Below are 12,103 nucleotides of genomic sequence, written 5' to 3'. Positions count from 1 at the left end.
CGGTGGGACCACACATGCGGAGATCATTCGTTTACCTACTCTGCATCTCACCTACTCTGCATCTCACAAAGACACGGCGGTTGGAACCAAAAATCTCAAATTTGGACACATCAGACCAAAGGACAGATTTCCACCAGTCTAATGTCCATTGCTTGTATTTCTTGGCCCACGCAAGTCTCTTCTTCTTATTGGTGTCCTTAAGTAAGCGGCAGGGTAGCCTAGTGGTCAGAGCGTTGGACTAGTAACCGAAAGGTTGAAAAATCCCCGAGCTGACAAGGTACAAATCTGTCGTTCTGCCCCTGAACAGGCAGTTAACCCACTGTTCCTAGGCTGTCATTGAAAATAAGAATTTGTTCTTAACTGACTTGCCTAGTTAAATAAAGTTTAAATAAAAAAATAAAATAGAAAGTAGTGGTTTCTTTGCAGCAATTCGACCATGAAGGCCTGATTCACACGGTCTCCTCTGAACAGTTGATGTTGAGATGTGTCTGTTACTTGAACTCTGAACTCTGTGAAGCATTTATTTGGGCTGAAATTTCTGAGGCTGGTAACTTTAATAAACTTTAATAAACGTATCCCCTGCAGCAGAGGTCTTCCTTTCCTGTGGTGGTCCTCATGAGAGCAAGTTCCATCATGGTTTTTGCAACTGCACTTGAAGAAACTTTCAAAGTTTTTGAAATGTTCCCAATTGACTGAGCTTCATGTCTTAAAGTAATGATGAACTGTTGTTTCTCTTTGCTTATTTGAGCTGTTCTGGCCATAATATGGACTTTGTCTTTTACTAAATAGGGCTATCTTCGAATCATATTCTTTTGAGTTATTACAGAGTTCTGTATTTCTTTATAAAAAAAATCCTGCTCTTGTGAAATTTTGGGATGGAGTGATAAGCTGGTTGGCTTGGTTTGAGAAACCCATGGAAATTCTGTCAGGTGTTAATCGAGACTAGATTATAGATTACCCAGGGTTGTGTGTTGGTTTCAGCTTGTGTGCTGCAGGTGAGGATGAGAGAATTAAGTGTGTGTGTGCGTGCGTGCGTGATGGAGAAGAATAGAACGTCGATTACATTTCAGAGACAAATAAAGCTTGTATTTTTGTGTTTTCTGTTGTGTCTTTGTCTCCTCCCCCAAACTGAATGGAGAAAAGCGACACGTCACCTTGTTGATTTAGCTCGCTCTCTGGTTCCTCGGTTGCCCGGTCCTGCCATTATCAGCTCTCTGTAAATCAGCCGTGTTTGACGGACCTGCTCTTTCAACCTGGGATCAATACCAGGTCTTTATCGGGCCAGCGCTGGCTAATAAAGGCAAGGTCCCTTATCCACCATCTGGGAGAGAGAGAGACACAGGCGATAAGCTCCTGATAACTTAGAGAGAAAAACACATTCTACCAGTAACAGGACCCGCTCTGTGTTCATCTTCTAGACAGAAAACAAATATATTAATTTGCAATGAACAAAGAATGCACTTTTGCACATGCACACACACATACGCTACTCATCTGCTCAATCCATCTGTCTCGTCGTGGTGTGACTGCTTCCTTTCAATGTTCCTTTATTCTCAGTGTTTGATGAGATCTATGGTCTACAGGTGAATACAGGAACTCTTACTGAAACAAGGACCCTTGTCTGAGACCTTATTAGGATAATAAAAAATATGGTTGTCAAAACTAGTGAGTAAGAGAGACCAGTGAGTTAACATGAGTTAAGAGCAGAGGTCAACAATGCAGTAGGGGGGAGGACACACAGTGAGTTGGGGATGAGAAAGAGGAGTCTGGGTTTAGAAGTTCAGGTTGTTGGGTGACTTTGCCCTGCAGGTGTGACAGGGGAAGTTCTGCTTATCAGATTGATAGAGGCTGTCTCGGTTGGGGGGTGGGGGGAGGCAGAGAAAGAGGGGAGGAGGTAGAGAGGGGGGAGGAGGGGGCGGCAGAAAAGTCTCTGTCGTCGACTCCTGATACCTGCCTCCTCGGCTCAGATGATATGGGAGATAATATTGATAATATTAAACGCAATAACTGTGGTTCCAGCTCCACTCCCCCAGCTGAGCGCTGCATGATAAAATCAATATGCCATTCAATGTGATTTATAGCTGAAAATAATGGGACTGTTTAGGCAGGGAGGGAGGGTTAGTAGTGTCGGGCTGATGTGCTGGGACAGGCTGAGTGTGTGTGTGTGTGTGGGGTACGATGGAGAGTTGGACGGGGTGGGTGGGTTTTAGGGAGGAGGGGGCGGGCAATGGTTGATTTTTATTTTTGACGACACAGATCTAATCTTCAACTGTTACATTAATAACAGCACCTCTCTGAGGGCGTCACGTGGGCGGACGTTTATGGCTGGGTATCGATCGAGAGCTATCGCTGTTTATCTGAGCAAGAATGCAATGGTAAACATGCCCTTTGTGCACAAGGCCGAGGTGTTATCGGGGTGGGTTGATGGGGAGGGATTTGGGGAAGGGGAGAAGGTGGGGGGGCAGGGGCGGGAGAGTCCCTCTGATTAAGCTAATGGCTAATAATCAGCCCATTCTGCTAGGTAGGAACACAGTGGAAGTAAAGTGTATGATACCAAAGTCAAAGAGGAGGTTCAGAGTTCTCCCTACACAGTGAACACTGATCAGAGAGAGAGATTCAGTAATCACCTTCATCAAAGACAGACAGGGATATTGATGACCGTGATTAGAGTGTATACTCCGTCTGTGTCTTTGTTGGAGGTGGTTTGCCTTTATGCGACAGAGGGAGAGATCACTAGACATCGTCTCTAATGAGGTTTTCTGTCTGTGGTGTCGCTTGGAGAATCAAAGGGTCCATCGCCGTGCTGAGGTGTTGTGTTACACAGCTATGGAGGCTTTATTCTGAGGGCTTTGATCAACAGACAGGAACCGCCAATGATGAGGAAAGTATGTGTGGAGTAGACCCATTGTACACACACATACACACTCAAGTGTGACGAATTGCGAGCGCCACACACACACACACACAGTGTCCTGTCCTCTGGATGGATGGCGCTGATAGACATGGCAGCTCTGCTTCTAGCTCCTAAACAACTTTGCAAAAAAAAAAAAAAATGGTTTGTTATTTCTTACGTTATTAGCCCAGAACGTTTTTTGTGTTATTACATACAGCTGGAAAGAAGTTTTGGATATCAGAGCGGTGGTAACTATGACACACACTCACACAGGTTGAATAAGACGAAAGTGGATAAATAGCCACTGGATGGCCATCTATCCTCTTCTGAATAGTGTTTATTTTATTCATGTCTCTGTGTAACGTCATATTATTATAATATGATACATATATAATGTATAATGCACCAGCCATGTTGTTTGAATAGATGTCTCATTGTTCTGATGCCCTCTTCTTTCAACAGAGCCAAGGACACATGAATCCCTTTGTGCACCTGATGATGAGGAGGAGGAGAAAGGTCCAACACACACTGAGGAGGAGATGGAAGAGGAGGAAGACTGTCTACATTGGAGGGGTCCAGGTGAGTCAGTTTGTCTGTCTGTCCGACTAGTCAGAGACTGTGAATCCATGTCTAGTTTGTCTTGTTTATTGTGTGGTGCGTGTGTAATGTTTGTTTTTGTGTCATAGTGGTCTTGACTGAGGGCTGTGTATTTGTTTTGTAAAGTAAGTGTGAGTGTGTTTAAGTTGCTGTGTTATTGTGTAGATGGTGTGATGTGCCCAGGCTGTTGTTTGGGAGAGGCAGCCATTTTTAATGTGACCAATGGGAATTTATTCAACTTGTAACAAAAACCCATCTGAGAGCACAAACATGGCACAGAGGATTTAACAAGCAATTGCCATCATATTTTTTTCCCTCCCTCTTGTCATAGCTGTTTTATTTTTCTTCTGTTCAGTTAAATAATGTAAGGAGATTACTATAGGATCTATCTTTCATACTTATTTTCAAACTGTGTGCGTGAGTGTGTGGCGTGAGTGTGTGTGTGCCCATCAAGTGAGTATGGCAGTGTTTTTTAATTATTTTAGTTGAGGATGTTTTCATTATCGTCATGTCCCAGCCTGTCCCTTTAACAGTAATTGGAGCGATATTAATTGCTGTGTGGTTGCTGGTTGATGGCAGCACAGTGATGTTAGTGTGATAGGCTTTTTTCCTCACAAACTAACTGCCGGGAGAGCAAGAGAGAGGGGGAACGAGCGAGAGATAGCCCTTCTATCAGTACTGGAGCAGGCGCTGTCTTTATCAGGAGCACGATTGGCAAAAGGGAAACTTTGACCGGTCTGAATTTTTCCCTTATCGTCAAGCCCCCCCCCCCCCCACAATCCCCCATCACAACTAACAACCCCCCAAACCCAGACATGCACTTCCCTCTTGTTTTTTCTTCTTCTGAATGTCAGGAATGGAGACATGGTGAACGTAGTCTTGTTCATACATTTGTTTAGTCTCCATCAGCGATTTCTCACAAGTCTCTGGGAGAGGAACATTTTCTCATATGGAAAAGGCTTTAATCTCATTCTTCTTTGTGTTAGCGTTCTGCTCATTTCTCACTGTCACTTAGTTTACCCCTGTTTTCGGATCAGACTGAAGATACAGAACTTTCTAGCAGCAAATCTGTTTTTGTCTCTACCTCCTGGCTGTATGTCTGGCTGTCCGTCTGGGTACAGGGATTTGGGGGTGGTTTACACTAGAGAGCAGGGTCTGGTCAGGTCCTCACCACAGACATCTCCCTCTCCTTCTTACTCTCTCTTTCCCCCTCCCTCTCTCCGTCTCTCTCTGTCGCTCTCACAAGCTGTCCAACTTAACTATTTTCCTCCTCACAAATGCAGACTGTCATGCTCCTGTCTGCCAGAGATTGGTGCTTGCCCTCAATTTCTGTGCTTTCTAGATGTTCATGTCATGGCAGCCACGCTTCATGTGAGAAATTTGATATATTCTGTCTCCATGACTGATGTCTTCAGGCCCTCGCAGTCTTCTCGCTCTCTCTCTATGCCATAATGAGTCAATGATGAACACAATCATGAATATTTGTCGTTCATTTACAGTGTAGAAATATTGGTAATGATTATTACGTTAGCAATTCTTTATAGAAAGGATTTTTATATTTTTTAAATCTGTTTCGTTCCTGTAAATTATATTGCATTGTGTCTGTGTCATTACCACTGCTCTGACACTACATTTCAAACGAACAGAAGGAAGACTCATATTGTAATTGCTGAAAATAAGGATTTTAATTCTTCCCATGCCTATATTAGTCGACCACATTCGTTTCCTGTTATTAGAAAATAAAATTTGACACTTCCCATCAGAAAGCCATTATATTATCTTCCTGTAAAGTGTGATTAGTGTGTTTTTTCCCTGGCAGGACCATATGATAAGTGGTTATCATATGGGTGTAGCCTACACTTTCATCCAACTGAGTGATATGACTATAGACGATAGTTATCAAGCAGTATAAAATAAAATAAATCCTGTTTAGTGTCAATAACTATCAATACATTGCCTTTGTGGCATTAATTGATAGTGAAAAGCATGAACATTAAAATATGAGTTGAAAATAAGCAATATTTAAATAAGTTGGATGCTGTAGGAAAAGGCTTACACTAGCTCAAATATTTATTTAACAAATTATATTCTTGCTATATTTTTCAGGCCACCTGGAAGATGAGGTGTGTGTCTATGGTTGTATTTCTCTGTAATGGAGATGGTGTGTGTAATATAGAGTTTGATGAGGGTGTGGTGTTGTAGAATGGAAGGCGGTGGCTGGGACCAAGTGTCTGGCAGGGATAGTATGATACGGTAAAGCTTCTTTTTAATCTAGGATGTGTCCTGCTGCATGATATGCAAAATAAATGATGAAGAGAAAAAATGTGTCTCTTAAATGACCTTGCTGGCTGGAGGGTTTGATATTTTCCTCTCTGCTTAAAATTCTTGATATGCAAATAGCCGCCACCGTAATCCCTCGCGGCTCACGGACTGTCACTCCTGGCTCTCTCTCCTCCACATACAGAACAGAACAGACTGAGTGTCACTGAGCTGCGCAATCGGACCTGGAGAAACCCAGCAGACCTGCCTTGCTAGCATTTTCCTCTATCCTTATCCTCCAGAGTTATTCAAATTACCCGCAATAATAAATTATTATGGCAACGTAATAATAATAATTATTTACCAGGCGTGGTGGATTTTTAAATAATATTTAATTATGAAGGACCATGGAGTGACATAATTTATATGCCATTGATAATATGCATATTACTATGATAATTTATTTTGGGCAGCGGTGGTGGTGGGTGAGAGGCAGGGAGGGAGTGGTCCTGATATGAAGGTGTGTATAGTGGGTTAGGTTGTCTCTCTGTCAGCAGAGAGTGACTGAATCTGCATATCCCTCTATAGGAGAGCTCCGTAGAGGGGATTAGAGGGCGTGAAGGGAGCAGGGGGATGAGCGACGAGCAGAACTAAAGTGGAAAAGGCAGAGGTAGAACTGACATGGCTCCTTACAGGTATACCAAGAAAGTATTAAAGACAAGTAGTTTTAATCATGACTATAAAAAAGTATGATTATTATGATGTCTGTTTCTAAATCTGCATATGATATATGGTTTTATGTGAATTTATAAAGCAAATTCATGTACCTAACAGCAAGGTTTTGAACATGCCTTATATTTAGCAGTTTTGGGGACTGTAATCTCCTGTGATGGAGACCTTTTTCTATCACCATGCATAATATTAAAGGCAGTAATGTTATCTGGAAAATGTTCCTTGTGTGCTTTGCTTTTTTATTATTTTGCAAGTTGCTTTATTTCTCTGTAAAGATATCCATCAAATGAGAAGTTATTAAAGTTTAGTTGTGTATCAGGTTGCGATAAAGCGGTTTTACTTTTGAGGTTTTTTTTCAGCTTATTCCTTTTTTTCAGCTTATTCCTTGTCCACGAAAGGCAGAAGGCAGTGGAGGTATCAAGTGCAGTAATAATACATTTGCATAATGTTGTGTAGCTATTTTCTGTTAGTATTAGAAATCAACAAATACCAATCACAAAATCTGTTATTTTTTTAGGACAATACTGTTACCGAAAGTATCAGTTTGTACTGACCTAGATGATGATTCTAAGGACAAGAACACTTAGTTTGCTGTGACCACCAATCAAAGTGATTCTTTCATGGTTGAAGTGTACTGATTGTGGTGGTACAGTTTTCATTTCTATGAATTTCTGCAACGGTGTGGGTGTATATCTACAGCATGTCTTGGCTGGGGGGGGGGTCCAGCGTTAAGGCTGGTTTACGGTTGGTCTATTGACATTTTTGTAGACCGTTGTCTCAGTCACATCATAAACATTTGACTGTGGTCTGACATCACTTTTGAGGGGTAGGGATTGAGGAGTAGGAGTGTGGGGATAGGGTGAGGGAGTGTGTTTCGCCCTCTGGGGTGAGGCTGAGAATGTGTGTCTAAGGGAAATATTGGTCTCTTGATATGTTCTTATAATGAGCACACAGCAGACTGGTGTATAGAAAGCCAACCACTCATTACTAGACCTTTTTCTCATGGCTTCTCTGTAACCTGTCTATTACAGCAGATTATATTTATCATTCAGAAGCTATTTCTTACTCATTCCCAGAGGTTTGTTTGCCTTTCAGATACTCTATGCCCATTGGACATGTTGATTCAGGGCATTTCCATCGAAAAGGACCCATGAGCACCTACATGCAGTAGCGGTGCATAGGTAAAATCACTGAGCAGGCCAAGCCAGTAAAAAAAGCCACCTATGTTGTGATAATTGCGTTGTTTGCTCTATAACCCATTCGTTCATACGCCAGAATAAATTCAACTACACAGATGTTTGTTTAAAAAAAAAAACGAAAGCAACATCTGTCCGGTGAAGTCCACAAAGCAAATGTTGCATAGAAACAGTTATATCACCTGCAGCAAGTTCATGTTTGACAGTTTATTTAGAACCACAGAGTTATTGCACATCAGCACAAAGACAACACTGCCTCCGCTATGCCAGCACCATTTCAACTTAAACATTTAAACATCAAATCAACAAGGCTGTATATGCTTAGTTTAATACACTGAAAACAAACGTAAATATACCAAAAACGATTTAGTCCAATCAATGTTGCTAAATGTCATGTGGCTGTCCATGGTACTGATTTCTGTGTGTGTGTGCGCGCTTAAACAAAAATGTTGACTAACCCTAGTTGTAGACTAGTTAAATGCCAATGGCATCCTCTTTTTCATGTTGGCAAACCGGTCTATGGCTCTGTCATACAGTACACTTTTATTTATTTTTTGTCATAGGCTACCTAGTTAAAATGCTTGCTAGCCTGACTTCCTCGTATGGGCAACAATTAACCAGCTAAGCTAGCTAGTCATCTAGTTAATGTGAGCCTACTAAGCTACATCTAGGCTGCATATTGAACTTGTCTCAGGCCAGTGGCACAACATATTCATTTATGGTTAGATCAGAATCGCTGTCATAATCATTGGCCTGTACAGAGAATTACGTCAAAACCACAAGTCCAACTCCTCATCTCCATCCATGGCTTAGGAAAGGGACGATTTTAGAAGCTAGCTACTACAGGACATCAACACAAGCAGACCAGAAACAGACAGGACATCAACACAAGCAGACCAGAAACAGATACGTGATTTGATTGGTCTGAAGCCAAATCCAAACTGGCCTCCCTTGGGGGGTGTTTTGCTGCACCGGAACATCCCACAGTTGAGCTCAGCTCAAAGCTGATTGGCAAAAAAAATTATCAAGGGAGGCCAAATTCTTGCTGGCATCAGTTAATCAATCAAATGCTACGTCGGCAACATGTTATACTCTTTTGGTCCAGAGAGAATCAGATACATGGGCTACACAATCATCCCTCGCTCGGATGATTTCTCCGGTGAGATTCAGCCACTTCCAAATTGCCAGAAACTTATGAAAACACAGAGACGAAATATTATTTATTTTATTTATTTATTTATTGGTCAAATATTTGTTGAAGCCTTGCTTCCCTTGGCATCCATGAATACACGCCACTGCCTACATGTGAAGTTCATAGGAGAATATCAAATTGGGTGTCAAATGAAAGCTAAGAGCCTATATTTTTGGGAAATTAAGGCATAGAGTCAATTTTCAACCATTTTCCAATTAAAAAATGTGCCATAAGTAAAGGCTTTGATTTCTGTATAAACAGATGGAAAAGGGGTCTTTGAAAACATCTGCCAGAAAATGTCTTAAAAGGTATCAGAAATACATCAGAACATAATAATGTTGACTTAAAGACCCCTGCCAACTAATATCAATACGTATATTTCATTTTGGAGAAATTGTTTACCGTCTGTAAGTTTAAGAAATATTGCCTTGTGCCTTGTAATTCTGTTACCAAAAACCCACATGTCTTTAAGATATTTTCAAATTGATCTCCCTCATGAGGAAGCAGGATAATGAAAGTTCACAGTAACAGGTAGACCTACCAATTAGTTATAGTGATTTTACTAATATCATAAAAATAAAAATAAATGAATTATTAAGTGAATAAAACTTGTAATTCGTTAGCAAATTGGTAACGGAATTACCAAGAAATCGGTCACGGAATTAGTGCAACTGAATTGACACACTGTTCAGCTCATAACTGTTTTCTTTTTGTCGTCAGGTAGTCAAACCAAGAGTTATAAAACAGTGGACAACTCCTCTCTCTCTCTCACACTCTCTCTCTCTCACTCTCCAGTTAATGTGACCTCTTCCAGCTCTTACTGACACCTACCCATTAGCCTCCTCTCTTTCCATTTACTGTAACCAGCATCCTCACACATTGAGCACCGGACGTCCATGGACGTTGAAAAGTATTTGAAATTTGGTCAGTCCACCTTGGCCTGACTGGACTGGACCAAATCTGAACCTATTGTAGATGTATGTTTCACAAGTTTGCATAGCACAGTAGAGTAAAGTAGTGAGTATAGTACAGTAAATAAAAGTAGTGTGCTGAACTCTACTCTACCCTACTCTGCTGTGCTATATTGTACTGCACTCTACTGTACTCTACTATGCTGTGTTGGGATGTCCAAACTACTTGTGAAACATGAGGAGAATGACATTCATATCCATATTTATGCATTTCTTGTGTAGTACAGATCAGGGACCCATGTTGTAATTCTGTTACCATAATTCTGTTTAAATCAACTTCACTTGCTTTAGTTCAATAACCAAAATATATATTTTGCAAACTTAAGGTGCCATGCCATAGCTGACACCCCGTTCTTTCTGCAACATGTTTGAATCTTTTTTGGAAAAAGTGGTTGCATAAAAATCTAAGGGTGACTGCACAGTTCTTCCACAAAAAAATGTTTTGTAAAATTTTCAGTAGAAATTGTCAAAAGTAGTTCACATGTATGGTTTTGTTAAACTTTGAAAGTAATGGTTTTTGTTTGGCATACATTTTAAAGTAAAAAAAAAAAATGTTGTCAAAGCATCATTCTGTTACTGTGGAATTGCCCTATAGTAACTTTGATTGGTTACTGGGCCTTCTGGAGGCCTGTGTACAGTACATACAGTAGAGGTTCCACACCTGCTCTCTCTCTACTGTAACCTCAGGGTGGTGCGATGGGCTTGTGGGACCGCTGTGGTTGAGAAGAAACTGCAACAGCAACCCAATGTGTGTCACATGAACAATTCTACTGTTTGTGTGTGGCTGACTGTCACTCTGCCGTCATAAGCAAATCTGTTCCTGTGAATAAATATGGTAGCCATTACATGTCTGTTTCACTGTGGTAAAATAATAAGCTCACTATTTAATGATGGACCTGCTTTGGTGTATTTATCTAGAATGAAGGAGCAACTGTAGTTAAGCCTTAACAACCCCCTCTATCTCCGTTCCTCTTGAACCCCACCCCTGTCCTCTCACTCTCGCTCTCTCTCAACTGGCCCTGTCTCTGTGTCACTCTGTTCCCCTCGTGATGATTGATAGGCGAGGGGTATAATCTAAAGGAACATTTCTCAGTGCTGTCCAGGCCCTATCAGCCCAGCTGCTCCCATCGCCGATGTGTTAGCGCCTGCTGCCGGGACAGAGCCATGGTGATTACAACCCTATCAGATGCCTGGCTTCTCAGCAGTGCTAGCCCACATCCTGTCCTTCCTACCCTGCGTTTCAGTTTGTTCTTTCCCCCTCCTGTCCTCTATCTCTCCACTGCCAGACTCACACCAACTTCCCACTCCAGCTCACTGCTCCACTATACTGAATGTTTTTATATGGTTTAGATCTGATGTGTGTGATGAGATTTCATGCAGGGGAAAGAGCATTGTCACATGTACTGTACTGTGGTGAACTTGGAGAGGGTGATGCATTTTCTGAAATGCATCGTTGGCTTGGTGTGCCCAAATGGAAGTATCTCTGGAATGATTGAAAGTCAATACAGTAGTTACCTCCTCCAGCTTGGTTCAATGAATTAACACCAGGAAATGGGAATTTCTGACACTTTTTCTGACACACTCCTCTAACAAAAGCTGCCGTTAATACTGTAGGAACAAAGTAGCCATTTTAGGAAGTGGAACAAGAGCAGATTCAATTCTCTCTCCTCTGTTAGCCCATTAATACTTCCCTTTTCTTACCCCTGATCAGTAATGTAGTGGTCAATAAATAGGTGGGTGACTCTGCTCACCGGTCGCAGTGACAAAAAGAACGCTTCCTATTCTTTTAATGCATTTTTCTGCGAAAGATGGGTAAACTGTTGGGAGACGGGGGGAAAAAGGTGGGTAAACTGCATTTACTTGCATTTACCCTCCACTACACCACTGCCTGTGATTTCTGTATAGATTTATTACAGGAAGCAGCATTATGTTTAAAAATGGTTTGCTCTTTTAAAGTACAGACACAAACCAGAGTGGGAGAAAAGGACTCTTATTTTACGGCACGTTGTTTCACATCCTTGTGCGCTATTATTATAGCGCCTTAGGCCTTCTAACTTCTAGCTAGTGGATCTGTACATGGCCCTGACCGTTTACAGTAGCTTCATTCTAGAACACTCACTTTCCAAGTCTACATCCTGATACAGCTATGATTGAAATGTCCTTCATGAAGCCAGAAGGAGTTGTTAAAGAAGACATGAATTAATGATTGAATTAATTATCGAAGTCACATACCGTACAATTAATTTTGTGGCTTTGCCCGAGT

The 12,103-nt window shown here is 41.4% G+C and overlaps 1 protein-coding gene across 2 annotated transcripts in view; it reads left to right on the top strand.

Annotated features, from left to right (window-relative positions):
• Positions 1-12,103, top strand: part of LOC139530054 (zinc finger protein ZFPM1-like) — an 84,322-nt gene that overhangs the window by 41,822 nt on the left and 30,397 nt on the right. For both annotated transcript variants that reach the window (XM_071326103.1, XM_071326104.1), the window contains exon 3: positions 3,356-3,472. In XM_071326103.1, coding sequence (XP_071182204.1) covers positions 3,356-3,472 — 117 coding nt within the window. The remainder of the gene's footprint in view (positions 1-3,355; positions 3,473-12,103) is intronic.

This window comes from Salvelinus alpinus, chromosome 9 (genome assembly GCF_045679555.1).
Source record: "Salvelinus alpinus chromosome 9, SLU_Salpinus.1, whole genome shotgun sequence".
Taxonomy (NCBI): domain Eukaryota; kingdom Metazoa; phylum Chordata; class Actinopteri; order Salmoniformes; family Salmonidae; genus Salvelinus; species Salvelinus alpinus.
This window is presented reverse-complemented; position numbering and strand designations above follow the sequence as displayed.